The 26,080-nt window shown below is 47.9% G+C and overlaps 1 protein-coding gene across 1 annotated transcript in view; it reads left to right on the top strand.

Moving 5' to 3' along the window:
• Positions 1 to 1,609: 1,609 nt before the first annotated feature.
• METRN (meteorin, glial cell differentiation regulator) overlaps positions 1,610 to 26,080 on the top strand; it is a 34,265-nt gene continuing 9,794 nt past the window's right edge. Inside the window, exons 1-2 of the mRNA XM_069210555.1 lie at positions 1,610 to 1,863; positions 13,480 to 13,907. Of these exons, the coding sequence (XP_069066656.1) occupies positions 1,769 to 1,863; positions 13,480 to 13,907 (523 nt within the window). The 5' untranslated portion in view covers positions 1,610 to 1,768. The remainder of the gene's footprint in view (positions 1,864 to 13,479; positions 13,908 to 26,080) is intronic.

Below are 26,080 nucleotides of genomic sequence, written 5' to 3' on the forward strand. Positions count from 1 at the left end.
TTTCCACTTTACAAGGTGACAAATAAACAAATAACATCACCAATAACAGCACATCTGGTCACTGTCTCTTCATATCACAGCAAGTGTGGGCAGGGGCAAGCGGTCCTGGTTGGCATGACCTTGACCTCCGCAGTGTGCAGTGCCAGAGCAGACAACTTTGGAAAAAAGTCAAAATTGATTTTCATTACCTTTCTCTTGAACTTTGCAAAGGAAACGATTTTAAAAATTCCGAGGAAGGCGCCTGATTGGTTTCTGCTCTGTGTGCAAAATAACATTGCCAATTTACGTGACAAAAAAACAAATCAAGAAAAAGTGCGTTCTTTTAATTTTCATTCTTGTGGCGTCCACGGTCCACTCTGCGGACCTGCTTGGTTGTAGACAGAAGGGGGCAGCTGTCTATAGAAGGCACCATTACTTGTCAAACAATGCATTTTTTCTTACTAAATGTTCATTCAATAGTGCTTCGAAGTAATAGCGCTCTACAAGCACCTAGATAAATAAGTCAGATCTTCATATCAGATTCGCTGTGCAGGAGGAGCGAGGAATGCCCACGCCCCTCCCACTAATCCACCCCCCCCCCCCCCCCCCCCGGACTCCTGAACTACTGATGAGTGAGCAAGAGTTCCCTACCCCAGGCCCCGTGAAACAACGTGCTGTCACATGTAGCGCTGACCGTGCAGAACTCAAACACAACACACTAAGAAATAACCAAAGGGAAGTCCAGTGGAAAAGATGTATAGACAAATACATACGGAGATTAACTATATATAACACTGAAGACAATCGCATAACCGATACGTCATCGAAGTGTCGCTGGATAAATTCATGGCTGGATAAACGGTAAAATAAAAAGACTAAACAAATAGATACGTCCAACAGTTTATAGTCATTTAACATGTGTCAACATTTTCTTCACGTATCTATACACACACATATATAACGTAAAAAAATATGAACATATATGTTTATATGGCCCAATAAATAAACAACATAAAAAACGAAAATAAATACACATATGTCATATGTCAGAATCAGAATAATGTATTGTACAATCGATAAGTATATGAATAATATGACAACAAAACACAGAATTTCATGCGTTAATACATTTAATAAAAGAGGCATGCATCAAGCACACGCATAAATAGCTATATCCATAAATTTACAGGAATATAAAAACCTAATGAAATAAATGTGCTTCTGTGTATTTCTCTGCGAATTTATTTAAATATGCGTGTATTTATTTGCCCACGCATATATCTGTTTTATTCCGGAAGCACTGGCGTAAATATTTACAGTCATGCCTTCACTTTTATATTTGTAAACATCTGCTTCTATTCCAGGAGGGTGATAAATCCATAGACCGGCATACAGAGAAAACACCCCCACGGCCCGCGCCCAGCCCACATCTGGACAAGGATTAGCTCCGAGCAGCTCCTATACTCCCTCCCCCACCCACTTCTTTGATGGCATTCCCCCCTGCAGCCCTCCCTTTGTGCGCTGGGGGAGGGGGTTTAAGAAGTTTATCGCCCTTCCACTCTCGACGGTCTCTGATTGGTCAGAAGTTGTCCGGCCCTGTCCGATTGGCCGGCCTCTGCCCCGCTTCCCCCGTGCCCTGCTGGGAGCTGCTGGTCAGTGTGCGGCGGTGGTCGGTGGTGGATGTGTCTCCGCGAGTCCCGGCGCCTCCCTCCTCTTGTGCTCGGACACCATGCGGGCTGCCGGTGGAGGGTGATGCCCCCATGCACTGTGTCGTGCGCAGGGGCTCGGCATGAAGATGCTCTGGGTGGCCTTCCTCCTGTACCTCGGGATGCTGCAGCCCGCGCTGGGCTCCTACTCCACGGACCTGTGCAGCTGGAGGGGCAGGTACGTGATTTCCGCGGGTCACTGTGTGCTCTTGTAATTCCTCTGAGTGAAGGGAGTGGCTCCGAGGCGGGGGCGGCTCTGGTCGGGGAGACCCCCATTTTGAAACAAGCTGATTTAAGCCTATGGTGAACGCTTGGCCGCATCATGTGCAACCAGTTGGGGGCTGGAAGGCATCTGTGCCGGCCTTGGAGGCGAGCGACCCCCTCTGGCCAATACTGGTCGTGTTTTAAACCGTGGGGTTAGTGTGCATAACAAGTGAGCTTTAATAGCACAGGGGACTTCAAGCGAAATCACGAACTCGCCCCGTAGCCATTTAAATAAGAGGTCGTGACCCGCGCCCTGGACCCTCCTCCCCATCCACGGGGTTTCAGTTCTGATGCCGGGGGCGCGCCCGCCCCGGAAGCAGAGATGGGTGATTTCTGAGGGGCTCTGGTGCGGAAGAGGGATGCTGTGGCTGCTCAGGGGGCTGGAGGGCTGGCCCGTGAATGGAGTGGTGGGGTGTCCAGGCATTGCCGCCTCGGAGTGAGGGATTCGTCGGCTAGCCTGCTGGTGGCCGGACCCGGGAGGCTGCACTGGGTGAACATGGTCGGGGTCACTTTGAAATGATGGTGGGGCGTCCATGCTGCAGGCGCATGGGGTATTGAACGGACTGCTTGCAGCTAGAGTCGGGCTGCCGGAGGGGTGTCCAGCTCAGGGTGCTTGCTGGAAGAGGTATGAGACTCAGGGTGCTGGAGAGAATTCCTCGCTCAAGGTGCCTGAAAGGGTGGCCACCTCGGTGCTAGAAGAGGTCTAACTATGGCTTAGGGTGAAGAGTGCAAGCCCCGGGTCCTGGAGGGATCCTAGTGGTGGGAAAGCGGCTTATAATAGTTGAAGTTGTTTGCTCCCCCCCACCCCCCCCGGGTCCTGTAGGCCTGACCAGGCTCAGGATGGTAGAGGGGTTGCCTTAGGGTGCCGGAGTGGTATCTGGGCCCAGGGTGTGTTGCATTGAAATGTTGCAGGGGTGTCCGGGCCGAGGGTGATGAAGGGGTACCCGTGCTACAGATACGTGTCCAGGCTCGGGGTGTCGCAGCGAGAGTCCAGGCTGACGGACGTTGCAGGCGGTGTGCATTCTCGGGTGTCCTGTGGGGAGGTGTCCTCACTGAGGGTGTGGTGGGGTGTCCATGCTGCAGAATCTTGGAATGTTGAAGGGGGTGGTGTCTAGGGTGAGGAGGTTCTATGCTAGAGATGCATGCAGGAAGGGCGAGGTACTGGGAGGAGGGGTCTAGCTCAGGGTGCCGGGAGGAGTACCTGGCTCAGGGTGCGGGAGGGATGTACCGGGTGAGGATGACGGAGGAAGGGTAAGGATGATGAAGGGTTTGCACACTCACGGTGAATGGGTAGGGTGGGAATGTACAACCTCGGGATACTGGAGGGGTGGACCGGATGAGGATGATCCAGGGGTGTAGATGGTGAGGATGATGCAGGGGTGTACCACCCCGGGATGCTGGTGGGGTGTACAAGAGGAGAATGGTGCAGGGGTGTAGATGGTGAGGATGGTGATGGGGTGTACCTGGTAAGGATATGCAGGGAATGTAGATGGTGAGGATGATGAAGGGGTGTACAACCTCAGGATACTGGAGGGGTGGACCGGATAAGGATGATGCAGGGGTGTAGATGGTGAGGATGATGCAGGGGTGTACAACCTCAGGATACTGGAGGGGTGGACCGGATAAGGATGATGCAAGGGTGTAGATGGTGAGGATGATGCAGGGGTGTACAACCTCAGGATACTGGAGGGGTGGACCGGATAAGGATGATGCAGGGGTGTAGATGGTGAGGATGATGCAGGGGTGTAGATGGTGAGGGTAATGCTGGTATGTACAACCTCTGGATGCTGGTGGGGTGTACCTGGTGAGAATGATGCAGGTGTGTACCAGGTGAGGATGATGCTGGGGTGTTCTGGGTAAGAATGATTCAGGGGTGTAGAGGGTGAGGATGGTGATGTGGTGTACCTGGCGAGGATGATGGTGAGAATGATGCAGGGATGCACAACCTCAGGATACTGGAGGGGTATACCGGATGAGGATGATGCAGGGGTGTAGATGATGAGGATGATGCAGGTATGTACAACCTCTGGATGCTGGTGGGGTGTATCTGGTGAGGATGATGCTGGGTGAACCTGGTGAGTATGGTGCTGGGGGGTACATCATCAGGATACTGGAGGGGAGCACCGGATGTGGATGATGCAGGGGTGTAGATGATGAGGATGATGCAGAGTTTTCCACACTCACGGTGATCGGGTGGGGGGGGTAGTGTGCAGCCTCGGGATGCTGGTGGGGTGTACAAGATGAGAATGATGCAGGTGTGTACCAGGTGAGGATGATGCATGGGTGTACATGGTGAGGGTGATGCAGGGTTTACACACTCTGAGTGATTGGGTGGGGAGGAGTGTGCACCCTCGGGATGCTGGTGGGGTGCACATGGTGAGGATGATCCTGGGGCGTGCACACTGGAGGTCATTCGGTGGAAAGGGGTGTACAAACTCGAATACTGGAGGGGTGTGCAGGGTGAGAATGATGCGGGTGAGAATGATGCAGGGATGTACCATCAGGATACTGGGGGGGGGTGGTATCTGGTGAGGGTGATGCAGGGGTGTACCATCGGGATACTGGGGGGGTGTACCTGGTGAGGATGATGCAGGGGTGTACCATCAGGGTACTGGAGGTGTATGCAGGTGAGAATGATGCAGAGGTCTAACATCAGGATACTGTAGGGGTGTACCTGGTGAGGATGATCCAGGGGGTGTAGATGGTGAGGGTGATGCAGGGATGTACCACCCCGGGATGCTGGTGGAGTGTACCTGGTGAGGATGATGCAGGGTGTGCGGTGAGTGGGTGGGAAGGAATGTACAACCTCGGGATGCTCTGGTGGGTGCCCACTTCCATGCGCTAGACCGATCCCAGGCTGCTGGCGGGAGGTTTACAGGCTCAGGATGCTGCAGGGAGGACCTCGATGGATCTCTCCCCGGTGCCGCTCGCCCTGTTTTCGCTCCACGCTCTGGCTGCCTGTCAGGGTTTGTTCTCGATCCAGAGCCCTCCTTCCTCATGCTCCCTCTTTTCCTCCATACTCCTTGCTCCTTAACTCAACGCCCCTCCTGTGCGACCCCTGGGTTGAGGCTCCAAGGACGGGGGTACTTCAGGCTCAGAGTCCTAATGCTGCCCATGGTGAATGTGGCTGGGAAGGGGGCGGTGGCAGGAGCTGCTCTGGCTGCTGGAAGGGCACCCTGGCTCCTGGTGGTGAAGGGGGTGGACACGCTCATTGTGCTACACCCAGCTCTGGAGATACTGGAGGGGTGGACACGCTCATTGTGCTACACCCAGCTCGGGAGATACTGGAGGGGTGGACACGCTCATTGTGCTACACCCAGCTCGGGAGGTACTGGAGGGGTGGACACGCTCATTGTGCTACACCCAGCTCGGGAGATACTGGAGGGGTGGACACGCTCATTGTGCTACACCCAGCTCTGGAGATACTGGAGGGGTGGACACGCTCATTGTGCTACACCCAGCTCTGGAGATACTGGAGGGGTGGACACGCTCATTGTGCTACACCCAGCTCTGGAGATACTGGAGGGGTGGACACGCTCATTGTGCTACACCCAGCTCTGGAGATACTGGAGGGGTGGACACGCTCATTGTGCTACACCCAGCTCTGGAGATACTGGAGGGGTGGACACGCTCATTGTGCTACACCCAGCTCTGGAGATACTGGAGGCTTTTTTGGATGAGGATACATGCAGGTGTCTGGGCTAAGGATGCTGGGGGAATGTCCAGATTCAGTGTGTGAGTGGGGTGTCCAGATTCCGGTTGCCTTTAGGGGTGTCCAGGATGCTGGAAGGATGTGTTTGGGATAAAGGTGACTGCTTAGGACACAGCAAGGAAAAATGTGTCCATTGTCTCAGGATGCTAAGGGGTTAGGTGGTGATGTTGGGCGGGCCAGGTGTCGCCCCAAGTCGGTAGTCTGTAGGGCCCAAAATGCTTTGGAAGTGTCTGGGCGCAGGATAGTGGAGGGGTGTCGAGGTAGCGGTGATGGAGGGAGTTGTACAAGTTCGGGGTGCTGGAGTGGTACCCTGGAACGATGATGCAGCCGGTGGATGTAGGCTCTGGGTGCAGCAGGAGATGACCAGGCTCAACATCCAGTAAAGCTGTCCTGGCGGAGGATGCTTGTGGTGTCTGAGCTGGGGATTCAGGAGCAGCGCTCAGGCTCCCGAAGTTACCGACAGTACAGGCTCTGGGCGCTGGAGGGATGTTCAGTCCAAGGATGGTGGGATTGGGTACAGGCTAAGGATGGTCAGAGGTTATGTTCAGGCATGGGATGATAGGGGAATGTACAGCTTTAGGATGCTGTGTGGGTTTGGGGTGATTGATGCGGTTTGCAGGCTGGGGATACCGCAGAGGTGACCTTACAGCCATTTCGATGCTGCGGATGGTCTTACAATCTCACTACCTCGGGTGCTGATGTTGGGGTGTATGGGCTCAGAGCACTGTATGGGGGGGGTACGCAGACTCAAGACGGATGGGTATGCAGGCTCGAGCCGGAGGGGTACGTATACTCGGGATGCTGGGTGGAGGAGTGTGCGGGCTGGTTATGCTAGGTGGAGGAGTGTGCGGGACCAGAGTGGTGAATGGAGGAGTGTACGGGCTCATGATGCTGGATGGAGAGGTGTGTGGGCTCAGGATGGTATTGGAGGGATGTGCGGGCTCATGATGCTGGTTGGAGAGGTGTGCGGGCTCAGGATGGTGAATGGAGGGATGTGCGGGCTCATGATGCTGGATGGAGGGGTGTGCGGGCTCAGGGTGGTGAATGGAGGAGTGTGCGGGTTCAGGGTGGTGAATGGAGGGGTGTGCGGGCTCAGGATGCTGGATGGAGGCGTATGCGGGCTCAGGTTGGTATTGGGGGGATGTGCGGGCTCAGGGTGGTGAATGGAGGAGTGTGCGGGCTCAGGATGCCGGGTGGAGGGGTGTGTGGGCTCAGGGTTCTGGGTGGGTGTAGGCTTTTGATAATGAATAGAAGGATGTACAGGTTCATGATGCTGGGTGGAGATGCGGATTCAGGGTGCTGGGTGGAGTTGCGAGTGGCTTTATGATTACGGGCCGATGGGTGTGCGGGCTGGGTGGAGGGGTGTGCGGGTTCAGGATGCTGGACGAGGGGTGTGCGGCTTTATGATGCAGGCTTGCGGTGCTGGCGCGGTGTCCGGTGCCGGAAGACGGCAGGGAAGTTCTCACAACTCCGGCTGCCCCCGCAATCCTGGCTCCCCTAGTCTGCTGGAATGCGCCTAGTTTTGGCATCTGGTCTTGGGGGAGGATCGTCGCAGCATCCTTGCTCCTTGTGTAAATACTCCCACTGATCTGTTGTCCAAATTTGTTAATTCCACCCTAAAGACTTGGCGCGCGTTTGAAAGGACATTGCATTATAAATGAAATCCGCTGACATAGGTACAAGTCTGCCATTTATTGGCCCAAGCTCTTCCAAACCTAGGCGCTGCCCCCCCCCCTCTTCGGCTGCTGCAGTGCCAAAACCATAAACCTGTTTCTCAGCGAAGTGCGGGTCTCCGAGGAGGAACATCTGTTGCCCACCCGGGGTCCCAGCGGGACAAACAAGACCGCTGCTGGGGGAGGGGCGCTGAAATCAGAGAGTTGGGGGCGGCGCGACGGCCTTCCGGGGCACGCACCCCCACCTCCCGCCTGGGCGCCAGAGCGTCTCAGCCGAGCACTGACCCTGTGGAAAGGGAAGGAGGGGACTTCAGATGGGACTGGATACAGTGATAAGAATCGCATCTCTTTTGTGGGAGGAAGCTGAGCCCACAGAACTCCGATGGGGGGTTCACGGTTGGGACTAAAACTACCCGCAGCCCTGGGCTGTTCAGTAGATTCATTTAACGCAGGTTTATTATTATGGAAAGTGATCCGTGTCCTTCATAACTCGCAGAAAGGCAGCATAACGGCATATTTATTCGTCCATTACAATTCAAAGATGCATCAGAGGGTTAATGTGACTACTGAAAACTTTTCAATGGGGAGTACTTCCATGCATTGTCCAACTGCGGCCATTTTAGGCAGGATACTTTAAACCCCTTGTCTGCCTCCCCACAACAATGTCGTGGCTTCTTTGCACAAGAATCGTCACGTGTCATCCATGTTCGATAAACCAATTTTATCGCCAATATTCCACTTTATAGGGCAGTTGTCCACAGTCTCTGTCACATGTGACCGCGTTCGCGTGAGTTGCAGCGACGTGTTTGTTGTTTCGCTGCTGTGCATTGCGCCACCGCCGTGGAACCACCGAAATATCCGCGTGGACTCACCAGTTCTGTCGTCTTCCACCCCCGCGCCCCTTACAGCAGGGGCGCACCGCGGCCCCCTCTCCCCTAAAGCCTCCTGCCATCACACAATATGAAAAAAAAAGTGGGGCTCGCGTGAATTACCCGCCTCCCACCCTTCTTTTCAAGGTAGCCCCAGAGATGCCCGTCCTGTTGAGTTCTGCATGCAGCTGTGATTTCCTTTGTCCTGGGAGCTGTGTGCATGCCACGGCCTATGTGCACAGGGGCACAATCTGCATTTTACTTAAGGGTTTTGCAGGAGTTGTGCCCCAATCGCTGCTGACAAAAGCCTATAGAAATTCACTCCCAAACAATTACCTGTTAAGTTTTATTCATAGTTGCATGCTACTGTTACCTTTTTTATTATAGGGTCGTTCCATGGAGTTAAGCTTTTCTCCGCTTTAGAAGAACAGCTAATTACGTGGAATCATAAACCATTTGAAGAAGGAACCTCTAGTATTTTATGTATGGATAAAGCTTTATTACCCCGTCCCTTCTGTGCATGTCCGCTGTGTCCAGATTCTAAAACATGGCGCTGGAGTGTTGACCTTCCGGGTGCAGACACCAGTTCTTCCGGCTGCCCACAACCGCACCCTAAATCGTGTGCATCGTAGGCCGTCATCTCCGAGGGTTGGCTCTGCTGCCATCTAGTCCGCCCGCTCTTGGGGTATTCTGTCGATCAAGAGGAAGCTGCGTGGTTTTTAGCGCCGTGTGCCCTCCACTACGAGGCAAGGTGGATGTAGAAGGAGCAGGTGACCACAGACATGTCCATTCAGCTGCCCAGGGTGTCTGTTCTGTCGGGGTGCTCTTCAGGCGCCTTCCAAACCAGGCATCGAATGAGTGACAAAGCTGGCACTGAATATACCAATGGTTACTGCAATGTGTCTATATTAATTGCCTTGTTATATTTTCGAGTTGATGGGTGTTTACACATTTTTTTTATGATATATTGTGCACATAATTTGCATGGACTCCAACTATAGTGTAGTGGGTATATATAAAAAGATGCTCTTATTTGTCACACTGTGCTTCCTTTTTTCCTGTGAGAACTAGCTTCAAATAAAACTGTTTTTTCAACAGGTTTACATCCACAAATTGTATGCAAAAATTCTCAACCTCTTGTATCCCTTAAACTCCGGCATTAAAAACTGACCTACCAATCACTTTTTTTTTTAAATCAACCTCTGCTTCTTTCTACCTTCTGTCTCCCTCATCTGTATACAACGTTATGCTAAAAATCTCATACCGATCTGCCTTAAAGCTCTTTTGAAACCATAACAATATTAATTCCAGCTAGTAGTTGTGCCTCATGTAGCTGCTCTAATAATCACATCAAATGAAACACGGCCCCACACAGCATGCAAACTAATCCCTATAACCACTAGCTAGACTCTAAGTAGTGTGCTGTTCACCATAAAGTGCTTCAGCGCCTCGTATGGGGTAGTAAGTGCTATACTATATATATATATATCTATATATATATATATATATATATATATATATATATATATATATATATATATATATATATATATATATATATATATATATATATATATATATATATATATATAAAAGTCTTGTAGAAACAGATAAAGAAAGTGTCTCTGTGAGGGGCGTGGTCTGGCCGGCAAGATGGATGTGGAGATCCGGAGACTGGTGGGGGACAAATTACCTTAGCCCAAGGCCTGTTGGTTGGCAACAAATATCCCTTTGGATCCCTTTGAGACATACATGCCAGCATACCCAATACATGGAGACTCACAATTCTTGTAGCCACAAAGGCTTTTTACTTTAACTGTCTCCCACCTACAATTGCCTCTGGTTTAACAGAAGTCAGTGGAGAATCTCCTACTTTCCTGTTATAAACTGTTGGCATGTTTACTGTGAGGTGGGGATTGCTGAACCTGGGAACATGTGAAAAGACCACATAAACACTAGTCTGTCCCAAATACAACCCTAACTCAACAACACTGTACCAAGTGAGTACTGTTCGGGCTTTGGCGCCCACACATACATACATCACTTTTACAGAGGTGTACTATCCCTTTGCTTTTGCTCAGGGTTAAAGTTAGGGTAGATACTGAGTTTGAAGAGGGGCAGTTTCTCCAGTGCTTATGTTGATGCACGTAGGGCTGTAGGGTCAAGTCAAAGGTAAACATTGTAAAAAAGGGGCACCATGACTGCGGATATTCCCATGGAACCTGGTGGGGGTCTCTTGAAGTTCTTTGATACATTTCGGACCGTCTCAAGAGTTGACTAATCGGAGGAGCGTGTTCTAAATTTACCGTACATCTTTGGGGGTGGGGCCCCTCGCCTGTAAGAGCCAGTGCTGTATGGATTATAGAATTTGCAATCACGGTAAAGTCTTTTTGGATGAGAGGGAGTTTCCCCAGATTTTTTTATGTCATGTTCTGATTTTAGGGGTGTAGATCAGAAAGGTGTCTGACTCCATCAAGACGTGAGAACACTTTATAGGGTCACACTGCACTACTTTTGAGTTTTGCGATTAGTGTTTTGGGGTAAATCTATGCTCGAGTTTGAGACTGAGAGGGGCGAGGAGGAGGGTGGGGGTAGCTTTATCCTTCAGTGGTTATGGATCATGGTACAGTTTGTAGAACAGTCTCACAGTGCAAATTGGAGAGTGTTTATCTGACTTTGACCCAGAGCAAGCGAGCGAAAGCCAGAGAAAGGGGGAAGCGACAGGGGAGAAAACAGTGGCAAAGGAAGACGGCAGGGCCCTCCGTGTGGGTCGCAGCCGCCAGAACCACCTCCCGTAGAATGCCAGGATCTTAACTGCCCTATCTAAAGAGCCGCGCTTGGTTCAGTGACGCAGCCGGTGTCATGGCCCTAGCACACAGGAGAAAGTGGCCACCCTGGCATAACACAGGATTCCGTGGGCCTCTCGGGTCTACGGGCCTGGTGCCTCTGCACCTGCTGCATCATAGGAACTTATGCCCCAGCCTTGGTTTGACATTACTCGCGGCTGGTAGGTTTGTAAAAGCCCACACCTGTGCACTGAGGACTGACTGAGCCCTTAGCAAACAATATAGTGCCACTGAACATGGGAGGTCGTGCGCGCCAAGAGCCATCAATAGTGAGAAGAGAGCTGAGGGCAAAACCTAATGCCGTAATGAAAGCATGCCAATGACTGGTGGGGCTTTTTCGAAGCCAATGAGGGTATTTTTAATCAATACAAAGTGATTTAATTTTATATTAAAGATGTAGATGTCAAGAGGGAAGTGGAGGTGACTAATCGGTCCTCGGCAGTCCTCGTGTGAGTTCGGGAGTGTGCAAGGCAGCAGCGTGTGAGCGCAGCTGCTTGTCCCAGGACACCTGGGCATATGCTTCCTGCCCCTTCTCCTGTAGTAGGGCACGTATGGAGGAATGCGCCCCAGAAAATATTCCTAGCGTACCTCGCTGTTGCAGTACCCACTTTCAGCCACTGGGGGCAGAGCTCGCCGGGCCAGCTGTCGTGTGTCTGTCAGCCTGGGGCTTTCTCAGAGACAAACATTACACTCGGGGTGACTGGCCACAAGGCGGGGTCAAGTGGCCTGTCCCACAGGTCACCTTTCAGTCAGTGTGGCCCTAAATCCCGGGCGTATCGCTTCTCACAGGCAAATGGGGAAACCTGTGAGATGTGACAAGCTAGTTTACAACATAAGTGCGCCTAACACCGCGTAAGACTGCGTCTGCATCAGTAGTGAATAAAATACTTTTAGGTCTAAACACTAAAGGATATCGGTAAGATATTACAAATTCATTCCACGAGTCTTTCCTAAGGGATACAATGAATATTGCAAATTTATTTCATGTAGCATATGTATAGCGCTTAACTATACAGAGGAGTAAGCGCTATACATATACACACCCTACATGGTTTGACTTACTGTCTATATAGGTACGCGCTTGAGGGCGCCACATACTGTATGGTTGGAAGGGAGGTGTTTTTTTTCGAGCCTCGTGGAAAGTGTTTTTGTGACATGCGCGATGACCACTGATGTGCGGTTTTCGTGTCATTAGAAGCTGCGCCTGGTAGCGCGATGGGCGAGGGTATGTGAGAGATTCATCCTCGGAAGAAAGTGGAAGAGCAATCAAGGGCAGCAATCTAAGTAAAATCTACACAACTTTTAAAGCGCCCTGATTCCACCGAAGGAAGCCAGTTATGTTGGGCAGGGGTTCACCCCCCAAGCTCCCGAACGCACCAAAAGTTCGGTCGTGCCAGCCCTAGCCAGGCTGGGCATCCTACTAGTGCTTCTTCACCAAGTAGTCGGTGTGGTACGCTATACGTGCCATCCAAGCCTCCAGCCTCTAGATTTCACCCGAGGAGGTGAAATACACTCTTTCGGCGCATGTCTGTAAACTACAAGGTGACCATTTCCTTCACAAGCCCTAAGAGGACCACTTTCAGTGGCACGATCAACCCAACATAACTGGGTTTCAACTTACTCAAGTTTATTTCAAGCACATTTTGGGGAACTTTAAATGTTTTTGTTTCATTAAGTCCGGGGCCTCTGGAATGATTCAGCAGTGGGGAACATTATTATGCGGCAAGGCTAATTGATTTATGCATCAAGAAAAGGGTAATAATGCAGCCCATCGCATGACTGTATTATGCTGTAATAGTGCCATTTTATCATGCATCAGTATTGCCTCGGAAAGCTTTCGCCTCATTAGTACCATTTAAACATCTGGGTGCCGCACTCGTCCTCTAAAAGATGACCAGGTAGGATTAGCAAAGGATCAGCAAGGTCTGCAACCGCACAGCCCATCGTGACCTACTTATATGGAACTATTGATTCATTTGAGCTAGAAACAGCTTGTTTCTTTACTGAAATCTACAAATTGTATCATGGATGGTGGTTTGTGTGGTGAATACAATATACCCATAACTGCGGAAAACGATGCAGAATATAACTCAATGCCACTGTTCCTGGATAATTACGCAGCTGATTTATTATTATTATGGTTCTTATTATTATTCCTATTATTGTAACTGTATTTATATAGCGCTTTATACCCCTGGCGAGGCGTTGAAGCGCTTTTCGGCGAGTAGCACGCAACTCCGCAACCAAAGACGAATTAGTGGTGGATTAGCAAAGGGAAATAATGAGTATGGTATTAGTATGAGTTAGTATGAGTGGAGGGTTTATTGTTGATTATTATGACGATTATTGTAATTGCTATTGTTGTTGTTATTATATTACTCGTGGTAATTGAAGGTGTGTTCTCATCTCGCGCGTCTCCTTTGCCTGCAGCGGCCTCTCGCAGGAGCCCAGCAGCGTGGAGCAGATCTCCCTTCACTGTGGAGAGGGGTCACTGGAATGGCTGTACCCATCAGGCGCTCTACACATCACCTTCTCCCCGAGAACCCCCCTGGGCATGTCGTCATCGGGCACCGGCCCCAGCCGTGTCACGGTCTGCATCAAGCCATCCAGCAGCTTCCGCGGGGCGCAGGCTTACCTGGAGAGGGACGGCCTCTTGGAGCTGCTGCTTTCCGAGGCGGACTTGGCGCTGCGCCCTCGCGTGCACTGCTTCAGCTGGCTGCCCCGCGACAAGGCCGCGCTCTTCCTGCAGGCCACCCCGCACCAGGACATCAGCAGGCGGATTGCCGCCTTCCGCTACGAGGTGCGCGGGGACTGGAACTCCAGACTCACTTTGCCACTGAACAAATTCAGCGTGGAAGGTAAGAGTCATCGCCCAGGCGAGGTGGCACGATTAGACGGCACGAACCCACATACGGGCAGGGGCCCATGCTACCACTGCCAAATGCCAGGGTTTGCCTTAAATTATTTTTCTGGCACTGATTTGCTTATTATTAATGATGGTCAAAGGCTTTCAATGAGTATCTCTGAGGTTACTTTTTATGACATGCACGATTACATCTCAATAAGTGTTTTAAGGTATTTATTTGCACGGTATATTTATTGTATGTATTCAGGGAGAAATTAGTTTTATACTGGTGATCTTATATTTGGATACATTTGACAGCATCTTATTTGTATACTGGTTATTGCTAAGATTTTAATTAATCATGCCAAGAAAGATATATAAAAAGGCCAGGGTTGTACTGAGAAGGAAATATTTTATCAAGACTTTGCCTTGGGTTCCATTCTTTTTGTGACTTTGGAACCTGGAATGGTACATCACCTTGGTAGTTACGCCCAAGCTTGTTTCTTCCCTGCTCTCTACTTCTGTCTCTATCTCCCTGTGAAAGTTCCTTTTCCTCCCTGATTTATCCCTTTGAAACAGTTTTCCTTTCTTTCTCATCCCCCTTCTTTCCTCCTATTTCTCCCTTTCTTTCTTGATCTAGGCCTAATGATGAAAAAAGTCCCAGCCCCCAAAATTGAGCGCCAGAGCCCACCGCTTACAACCCCTAGCACAAATTAAGCAGTTGGGAATTGCTGTCCGTGCAGTAGGTGTTAGGGTAACCACCTCTCGGCAGGTTATTACATACTCTATGTCCAGTCCTGAACCTCTAACCTACAAATCCCTGTTTTGAGGTGTGTTATTTAATTAGGTCAATGGAAGTAAAACAAAACTACAGCACCCAGAATCCATTAGGCTATCACACGGTGTCCTTAATGACCGGAAGGGAAGTGGTTTCCTTTTTGGGCGCACAAAAGTCTGAACTTGACCGAGCAGCACCTTTAGCGCATGGAAAGAATGTGGGGCATATTTATACTCCGTTTGCGCCGAATTAGCGTCGTTTTTTTAGACGCAAATTCGGCGCAAAACTAACGCCATATTTATACTTTGGCGCTAGACGCGTCTAGCGCCAAAGTATGAGTAAAGAGCGTCATTTTTTAGCGTGAACGCCTTCCTTGCGTTAATGAGATGCAAGGTAGGCGTTCCCGTCCAAAAAAATGACTGCGACGCAAATGCGTCGTATTTATACTCCCGGGCAAAAATCACGCCCGGGAGTTGGCGGGGCAGAAAACCCCGCATTTGCGCCACTTTTTAACGCCTGGGTCAGGGCAGGCGTTAAGGGACCTGTGGGCTCAAAATGAGCCCACAGCTGCCCTCCCATGCCCCCAGGGACCCCCCCTGCCACCCTTGCCCACCCCAGGAGGACAACCAAGGATGGAGGGACCCATCCCAGGGACATTCAGGTAAGTTCAGGTAAGTATACATTTTTTATTTATTTTTAGTTTTTTTTGGCATGGGGGGCCTGATTTTTGCCCCCCCTAAATGCCACAATGCCCAATGACCATGCCCAGGGGACAGAAGTCCCCTGGGCATGGCCATTGGGCAAGGGGGCATGACTCCTGTCTTTACTAAGACAGGAGTCATGTAAATGGCGTCTGGGCGTCGTTTAAAATGGCGCAAATCGGGTTAAGACGTTTTTTTTTGCGTCAACCTGACTTGCGCCATTTTTAAGACGCCCTAACGCCATTTGTCCCTACGCCGGCGCTGCCTGGTGTACGTGTTTTTTTTCCACACACACCAGGCAGCGGCGGTCTGCTTGCGCCGGCTAACGCCATTCAATAAATACGGCGCCCGCATGGCGCTTCAGAATGGCGTTAGCCGGCGCAAAATTTTTTGACGCTAAACTGCGTTAGCGCAGTTTAGCGTCAAAAAGTATAAATACGGGCCTGTATGTCTTAATGAACGGTGAGGCCAGTTTCCTAGGTTTTGTTAAGAGAAGCTTACCTACTCCTGGGTTTCCTTTGCCTTCTGGGAACCGTATTCCTATTCCTTCAGCTGCAAAATCAAGACGTACCAAAATGCAAAGAAAAACCCTTGACTGGATAAAATACACATATATGGATTTTGATAACTTGAGAGTTCGTACATGGATCTGGGTAACTTGAGAGTTTTGATAAGTGGGTAATCTCCTATGCAGGTCACAAACAGGCCTGAAGAGGTGCAACGTGTGCATTCCATGGAGACTAGTGCTCCCTCTGATTTTATATGATTTGCTTTTAAAAAAACATAATGTAGCACTATGTAGACTTTTAGCACTTTGAGTTCACACAAATTTGTCAACAATGTGCTATACTGCTCTACATGTATCTACATGTCAAAAAGAGAGAAGGGTGAGACAGCATGAAGAGGCATGATTGATGGAGTAGGCGCACGTATTATGCAGGATTCGACCCATTCGTCACTTGGCGCAGGTATAATAGTTTAAGGAGAGAAAAATCCAGAAGGATAGATTTAGATTGAAGAACGCCCTTCCACCTTTTAATATGACCATGGTACTTTGACCTGGAACCTATTGATCTTCCTTGGCTGGTTATTCTGTGGCATAAGGGAGCCACGATGACATATTTTTCTGTTAGAAAAGGGAGGCTTGTCTGTAGAACATACTGTAACAATTTGCCCCGTACAGATTACGAATTTTCCTATTTTCCCATGCCTTCAGGACTGAATTTCTCACGATCTGTTAAATGTTCTGCATTCAGGGTTTTATGCGATTTTCACACTCCAGCTGATCCTTCGGCTCTCTGGCTGTGGAGCCATGTGTACAACTCAATCTGTCATGATTATTCTCACATGTCCACTGCCAGCTTCCAGAGTGTGATCAGACTCACTGAGCATGGTCACGAGCTCCGAGGGCTCGAGCCATCCGACCTAGCGCGTGGGACCTCCTCTTCTACCCCAGTCTTTTCCTTGCACTGTGGAGCTTAAATACTTCGGCGAGGAGCCAACGTCACTGGCAAATTTGAACGGGTTGAGCTATTTACATTTAACCTCCGGGGCCACACTTTATAGAGACTTGGTGTTGTTACTTTGTGTGAAAAAGTTCGAAAATGGTCCAACACCCGAACGATTACTGAAGGGTGGCCTACAGGTGCTTTGATGGCTGAGTAGTCAAAATTCATTTTTTTTTTGTGGGAGTGGGGGGGAGGGGGGGTTGAAAAAAAATTAGCAACAGATAATTAAGTCTAGATTTTCTACACCTGGCTGCAAGGTACGTAAAGGTGGGAGTCAGGAAAAGTCAATCTATACTTCCCCTTATGCTCTCGTCTTTCGATATATTGCCCCACGATATTCTGTCCTCTGTATTTTTGTATGTTCATATTCTTCATGTCGATAGTCCGTAGTACGATCGGCTTTGATGTATGCAGTAGTTGAGCTAATGTAAAGATTTTGAGCCCATCAGGCAAAATAGAAATTTGCTTGCCACTCACTTATTAAGCCCATTTTGAATGCTCCATAAATAAATGCCTATTTCAAAAGACTTTTCTGTTTTTGTTGAATTAGATGGTTGTGAGTTCAGAGCCTACACATGTAGACTTTTCCAAAGAGCGCTGTATTAGCTTACATTTTCCGACTAGGGGGTCTGCAAGCTCTGGGAAGAGGGATTATGATTCCCTGTAAACGTTTTTGTGGCTACTGTCGTCCTGGCGAGTTGAGAGAAGCAGCAGCTGTTGTTTTGAGCGAGCTGCCTTGGCTCTTGGGATGTTTATAGGTGGAAGTTACCTAAAACAAGCAGCTGCAGGCTCATGGGAATGGAACACTGTAGAGTGTTGGAAAAGTGTGGCTCAATGGTTAGAGCAGCAGACCCTGTCTGGCCCGGGACCAGGGTTCAATTCCTGCCTCTGCGGGTCTTGGGCTCAATTTCCTCGGACCTGATAATTCACCCATCCGTGCCTAATCTAATTCATGGGTCCCACTCTGTAACTCTGGGCAATAGCTTCCTTAATCTCCACAATGGCCCCAACAGCGCTGGGATGCCTGGCTTCACCTTGGAGGTTGCCCAGGAGTGGGCACCTCACAGGGAAAAGCCAGGAGGGGTTCCACAGCAGTATGCATACAGTCCCTTGAGACGCTGACAGGTGTGTAGTGCACTATACAAGTACGAAGTTTACAGAGTAGGACAAGTGTCCAGGGTTGTCCATCTCTCCTTGACACACTACACTGTGCCTACTCAAGAAGGGCTGATATTACCACACCCTCCCAAAATAAGACAGATTTTGGGGGCATTGGTTTCTTAGTGAGGTGGAGTATTTCTCTAGATTTGGGGTTTTGGGGGATTACCCCAAAAGTTTGGGATTGATGTTTCTGGGCTGATTCCTGCATGTTTTCACCCGAAGATTTCGGGTACTTCTAGCAGTCAGAAGTAGAAACTTGTAATCTCGGTGGAGCCGGTAGGCTTGGGCTCATTCATATCTTTGATAAAGAAGGGTCATACGTTTTAAAAGCTGCACCTCGTTTGGGATGAGGTTAAGAGTTACCCAACCAGAGATCATGACATACAGAGGATAATACGAGGTCATTTTGTTTACTCTTTTTCCAGTGGCAGGGACAGACCCTCACATTCTGTTTGCACCTGGACTTCACTTGGCCCGCCTTCTGAGTGCCACACTGCCCTAGTTCTTGGGCTGCCAGTGCTCTCAAGCTGCATACACTGGCATTACTCCACTGGCAGGTAAAACACCTGTTTACGTGTGATGGCTGGGACGGCATTTAGGTTTGTTTAGCCATAATGGTTCTCTCTGACTCTTTTTAGCACCATTTTTCAAGGGACATATATGCATATTTCTATAGCTTAAAGCTAGTTAAAAGGCAGCAGCGCACTACCCATATTTAAAGGAAAAATACAGTCCGGAAGTGATTTGAAGGGCAGCGGTGTTCTGGGAGCAGAAATGTACTGTTACTGCCTCCGTGATCAGGGCTGCTGTAACTAGACGTCAGCGGAGACCAAATTGTGCAGCAGAGTTGACGAAACTGCAGCAAAAAAAGCAAATTGTGCAGCAAAATGCACCACATTTTGTGGTACTGGTATTTTCACCTAGGTTAACACTGATTAAAAGTTTCACCTCTTTAGTACCAGTTTAACACCCAGATACAACAATGAGCAACAGGAAGGAGACCAGTTAACCTATGCAAAGAGCAATACGTGCCACTGTGTTTTTAGTAACTTTTAGTTTATTTGAGCTACAAACAAATCGTTTTGTGAAAATCTGGATGATGTAGATATTGATAAATTATGTGGCAAATGCATCAAATCCACCATTTTGCTGAAAACACCACAGCGCAAAATGACATCATTTCAGTGGTCTTGATCATGATGTAGCTCTGTAACGAAATGGATCTTCAGCTCTTTTCTAAATTGGTGGAGCACTGGGGCAGTCCAGATGGATACATGGATGTTGCTTCAAATTTGGGTGTAAAGCCGGTGAAGGCCTGTTGACTTGCTATTTTTCTTTTTACAGTATGTTGCTTCCAGTCTGATGTTCTGGTTGCATGTGTGCTGAGACCCATCAAAGACAGTATGGGGCACATTTATGTAGCTTTCATGCAGTGCAGCAAGCCAAATAAATAATACAACACATTCCTGCCATTTATTTGCGGTGCCACACTTTTGGTGCCTAGCACCAACATCAGCACCCTTGCGCTGTGGTGCAAGGATGTCTGCGTTGCATGCAGGACTGTTTTTGCGCAGAAGGGACACTTTCCTGCACAAAAACAAAACTCTTATGGATTTTTCCTCTATTATAGGTGCTGCAAAATGCAGCACAAACAGAAAGACGGAAGAATTAGGAGAAGTACAAATATTTCTCCTCGCTATGCCTCCACTAAGAGGGGCATAGCATTTTGACACGTTCCTATGTTTACCAGTATTGATAAATATGGAAATGCACTAAAAACCCATGGGTGGATGCGTGGTTACACCCACGGTCCACCCAGGGAACGCCTCCCTGGGCAGAGTAACGCAACACAGTGATCTGCACTGTGTTCTATGCTCTGAATTGATCAAGCCATGCAGGGCCACCCAAAGGTGTCCTTCTGTGCCTTTATGAATCCAACTTAGGTTGTCTGTCGCCCATGCACCCCCAATGGTGTTGGGGGGGGGGGGCAAAACGTTCATAAATATGCTGCTGTGTTTGTCAGACAGAAATATAGGGGTGGTGCTAGTGATGGATTTATAAATATCATTCTTCAGTAATCCTTGTTACAGATTGGATTTACTCTGGCTTGTGGAAGGTGTCACCTTCACATCAGAAGCTAAATAATCAACCAATCCATCCAGATTTTGACATGTGGTGGTTAGATGTGGACTCCCCTTCTAGGGGATTCAGACAACCTGTTACAAGTAATTTCTATACTATTGGCCTGATTTAGACCTTGGTGGATGGGAACACTAAGTCACAAATGTGACAGATATCCCATCCACTGTATTACGATCTCATTATATCCTATGGGAATCGTAATACTGCGGACAGGATATCCATCACGTTTGGGACACAATATTTTATCTGCCAAGATCTATATCAGGCCCTAAATCCAGTTGTCAACATATTGCTGACATTTATTTTAAGAATATTGCAGATGTAACTTGAAATAGGTATTTTTTTTTTCAGTTAACATCTCCATTTAGTCAGTAGAATGAAGAAGTACAATTCTATATCCAGTTGGAAATATGTGTAACTGGTGATCTGGAAATTCTACTGTGGCTAAGCATGTTTTGATCTCTTAGTGGAGCTTCATTTGTCTTGCACCATGCAGCACTACACTGTTCACTATTCCTCTTAGAGAAGAAGAAGAGAGCAGAGGGGTGGTTTATAGGGAGAAACACTGGAATTATGCGGCGGGGAAGGTCCAAATTAAGCAGCTGGGTTGAGTAGATTATGCAGCAAGAAAAGGGAAATTATGTTTTGTGATACTTTTATTTCAGTAATTTGTCTTTTTTAGGTCGAGCGTTCAACCTTGTGTACACTTTTCATATTCTTCTTATGGCTTAAAGCAATTTCATGTGTTGGTTGCAGTGTCCTTTAAAAATCCTTGCTCGCTAGTGGTCTGTTTGCCTTTTTCTCTCACTTTTTTCTGTTTCAGAGCAGTGACCAACTAATGGTTTCTTTATCTGTCGATACTACTGGGTTCTTTATCTGTGGCTGTGAAGGACTATTTTTGTTATATCTTTGTTGCTTCCCTTTCACTATGGTTGTTTTAGGCTGGTACTAGCCTGCTTTTTATTGCAGCATTCCGGTCCTCTCAACTCCTCCCATGTCACTGACATTTGTTTTAGCTTTATTCCAGTGCTGTCCTTGTTTACCTCTGGCTCCTAAAATAAGCTTATTTTACAAAAGGAACACCCGGTCCTTTAGCTCACTGCTCACGAAAGTCACAATATGCCCTTTCTGGTAGAATGTAGCTACACCTAGAAGCAATTATATGAAACTTGCTTAGCCTGGCATTGCATTCGAGTCTCTCTCTCTCTAGGGCCCCTCCCTGCCAGCACTCACAACATCCCACACAGGGCATTGCTCGCACATGGCATTGCTTACCTCCTTTATTGGGGCTATAAATCTTATCAGGCTGCCCTGCTTGGTCTGTTAAAATAAAAAGAAAATACTTTTCCAGTCTTATTTTCCAATTTCTGTTCAGTTGTAATACAGTTATCTTCTTGTCTCTACTCAAGGGCTTGTGATTTCTGATCTCAGTAGCCACCAGTGACCACCAAAACATTGCAGGAAAGGACAAAATTATGAGACAGGGTTGACCAATTTGTGTGGCAAGAAAAGTCCAGTTCTGAATTTACAGTGCCAGTAGCTCGAACTCATGAAAATACCAGACTTATGGCATTGCAAATGCTTGTTTACACTTATTAAGTCTGTCTGGACATTGGTTGCACCTCATCACCCAAATGCAGCAATAAGCAACAGAAATGTGACAAGTCAACCTTTGCAAAGGGTTTTTCACTGCACTGCAGCATGTATCACTCAGTTTTTATTAACTTTTGAATCGTTTCTTAAAATCTGCAGATTATACAGCAGATGATGGAATATGTTGCAAGTGCAGCGAATCTATATTTATGCGGAAATCAATGCAGCCACACAATTGCATAATTCCAGTGTCTCTGATTAGAGGTGTTTCATAAAACCTCAGGTGAGGTAATACACATAGTCTCACTTGGAAGCAATTTTGGGCTGGTTAAATAAAGTGTTCACAAACTACTAACCCTAGATTGTAAACATGGACTTTTAAATGTTTATACTCACAAGTTTCACTGATGGTGTTTGTTAAAGATGGATTCATCTTGAGTGGTGACGCAGCCAGTTCTTAATGATCTGTTCAGATAATATTCAAGTATATTAACAAGTCATTTGCCACGCAGGAAACACCTTAGATCAGAGATGTTTTAAGGCATGGGCAAAGTGAGCTCTAGCTTCGGGCCCCAGTCTTTCTGATAGACTGGCTCTGTTCTCCACAGTCCTGTCCTGATGATCTTGAGTGATTCTTGAACACAGATTTACTTAGATATTATTTTCCTTCAATTTATTTTTAATATGGGTGATGCGTGGTAGTCTTATACAGATAGTTTGCAAAGAAATCTGTTTATGCTTTTGAACACCATGCAACATCCATAAAAAGTTCATTTCAGATCAAAACAGGACCTCACATATGAAAAATTGCAGAAATTATTTGCAATAATATTAGTGAGCTGCTGCTATATCACAATATTGAAATATCACCCCATGATACACATTTAGAATTGGGACCAGTGTGCCTTTTCAGTGTCAGTGGCCTGGCCAAAGAAAGCATCAAATAGCTAAAATAGGATCTTAAATTTAAAGATGTTCTGAACAGAGGCTCCCAAAGTACGTTCGGCCAAGGGATCCCAAAATCCTTAATCTGCCCTTGCCTTAGAGGGTTACGATATATCCCCTCAACCTATCTTTGATTCCAAGGAAATCAACAGAGGCGAGAGCATTCGCTCTGGGGGTGGGGACGGCGTGCAAATGGCTAAAAATTTTTATGGTGCATGCCAAACTGAACAGTTTATAATTATAAAAAAAAAAAAAAAAAAACACACCTTTAATAACGATGGTCTGAGATGATGCTTTTCCAGTTTCGTTTATTAAGCGAATGTCACAAGTCAAATGGCATGCGAGTCAAATCTTTCTGTTGCAGCTTATATTTTAGAGCTAAACCCCTCCTGTCTCTCTCCCATGTGCTATTAGTCCTCCAGTTCAAACGAGGGCACACATTGTGAGCTTCTGCGCCACGAAATTGTTTCTGTTTTTCTCCGAGTGCTGGTTAAATGTTGTTCTTACTGACTCCTGCTGTGTCCACTCTTAAGGTTTAGCACTGCAGACAGTGTGGCTGGCCCTTGCAGGCGCACAACCCTCAGGCCCACTGGCCTGCTGCGTGTTCGTGCAATGGCTGCCACCTCTCTTTCATGCTCCCTCCCCCATCCAAACTCTGTCCCCAAGCAGCAGAGTAAACAAAAGTTTGGAGTGTCCTGCTGGCCTAGTCACCGTTCACCCCCAGGCCAGACAAGGCCTTCTTGTTGTCATGGAGACCGAGGCACTGCGTCACAGGCTTTGGGCCTTTCACTGCTCCCAGCAGCCCCGCGGCCGGATAAGGCGCACTCCTGGTTACCATGGCTCTTAACTAGGACTTTTGGCCTGCCAGGCCTCTGCAGCAGGATTCATTGTTGCGGTGCTAGTTGTTTCAGGACGGAGGAGTTTTTTTTAAGGAAGGGGTAGGGGGAGGGAAAACGCATGGTCACGCTTGGGGCGGCAGCACCATGACCAAAGTTAAAGGGACTGGGACAGCAGCTTGCAGACTCTCGGGACGTGTATTTGTGCAGAGCAACGTCCTTCTCATAACCGATCGCATCTGAACACAGTAGCATACTCGCAGAACGCGCGTGCTTCACTAGCAGCTTGACAGAATTGTTCCTCTTAACTTTCTCTGCCTATTGCTTATTTAAGGTCGTTATCTTCGACTCATTTTTGTGGAGCATGAGCTCGGGCGCATTTCTGATCCCCAAATGTTCCGCCTTAATAGCTTCTTAGGAGCTGCTCAGGCTCTTGTTGCCTCCAGGTCCAATCCCCCAAAGATCACAAAGGTGGAGCCTACCGTCCTCGGTATTAGCCGGTTTCAGGACGACGTGGGTGGAGCATGGAAGATAATGTTAAGGCAGACGTGTTACCATAAGGTCACACCGAGTTCCATTTGTGGAGCCTTTATTCAGTGCAATAACCGCAGGCCTTAAACACTGGCCCCTCCAAACAGGCACCATTTATTGATTGCACCACGGGTCTTCCCATTGTTTGATGAGTCGTTGATATAACCCTATTTAACTTGATAAGCGCTCTTCGTTACCTACTCCCTCTTGACCGCTGATATCCCTCCAGAAGTTCTTAAACTGCCTAATCCCTAATCCCTACTCTATCTACAGTAACTCACACTCTTGTTTTTTCCTCACTTGTTATCATTCTGTCTTCCCCTTCCTGCTCTCCGCTCCACCTCTGTTTCGTAGGCGTTCCTGAACGCTTTGCTTTTTCTGTGCTCTTCTCAGTAGCTCCTCATACCTCAAACGTGCATATCCTGACGGTTTTAAGGCTGCGAGAGGTAGGTGGGAACTGAAACAAGCATTTTCAATGCAATGGGTCTCGATTTGCTCGAGTTAGCAAGCCCATTCAAAGCGCCACGGACGCCATGAGCCGAAGAAGAGACACAGAAGCAAAAAAGAAGTTTGCTCGCAATCAAACATATCAATTATCAATGTAACAGGGGCAGTCTGCAAGGCTGTAACAAAACCGCCCCAAGGAGGGACAAATGTAAAGCATTTACCAATGATAACAAAGGATTTTTAAAAGTCAAGCCCATGAAGGAGTGAAAGTGATGGGCGTGCAGTGGGTGTGGTTAAAAGCCCACAATACTTACTGCAACAGGTCAAAGTCCTTAAGCGCTCAACCTAGAAATCAACCTACTACTATTCCCTCTCAGCCTTAACACCGCTGTACCCTGCATTACACCTTCACTACTATTCCTTTAGGTGAGCCTCCACCTGCCTTGGACTGTTTACAGTATTGCAGCACATATTTATCTTATGTAGAAGGATTCGTTGCTCGTCCACCATTTCTTTTAGAAATTCATCTTCTGCCTGTAAATAAACTATATTAAATGACCCAATAAATAAATTGGATGCCTCTCTAAGCCAACTATAGGAGCATTTGTTGTTGTTGGAAGGAGCAGAAGTGATGTTGTTTCCCTTTCATCAATTCATTCTCTAAAATTGCATGTAACAAGTCTAGAAGTAAATCGCCACGTGGGCAGTTTAGTTTGAGGATCGCTCCACAGTGATAACCTTTATTTACAAATTACAGGGAACAGAGACTAAAGCTGGAGACCAAGTGAGATTTCCAAGTTTAGTACAGGGGGTAGAGGAGGTTAGGAAAAACCTGCAGTCCAAAGAACCTTAGCATTTGGAGCCAGTCGCATGAACCAATCACATTTTTTCATCTGTGTGCTAGAAGGGCCTTTCTTACGCAAACACAGCTCACTCTGGGATGTGAGTGAATTTAAACATATCCAAATTTAAAGGAACAATGCTACGCAACATCAAAACATGCCTTGATTAACGCAAACCTTAGTTAAGATAGAGAAACTAGGGCGAGTAGGCACTGGCAGCCGATTTCCTCTCCTTTTATCCAGGGGAATCTCTGTTAATTAAAATGACTGGATGGAAACCTTGTATTCTACAAGCTTCAAGTATATCAGTTGCACATGTGGTGGGTGACAAACTAATTCTTTTAATACAGAAGGACAGCTGATTTTTAGTGTTTCCAAGAGAACACCCATAGCAAGGACAGTTTACCTTGGCAACATTGATTGCCATCTACATCTTAAAGGCACGCATGCTAAAGTAATCACTTTTGCCGCCTGAGTCCATTCTAGATTGTCAAGCTGTGCATTCCACCGTCTAGTGGTTGGATCTGTCAATTTCTTCAAGTTAAACAGCTTTATCATTTGATGTCTGCCATAGCTGGAGGTAGTGAGTCTCATCCAGGTGTCGACTGTAAGCCCTCAATGCTCCAGTTGTTTTTATCTCTGAGAGAAACATTACATTATAATAAATTCCGTTGAAATAACTGATCTATGTAGCATTGTCGT

Source organism: Pleurodeles waltl, chromosome 10 (assembly GCF_031143425.1).
Source record: "Pleurodeles waltl isolate 20211129_DDA chromosome 10, aPleWal1.hap1.20221129, whole genome shotgun sequence".
Lineage (NCBI taxonomy): Eukaryota > Metazoa > Chordata > Amphibia > Caudata > Salamandridae > Pleurodeles > Pleurodeles waltl.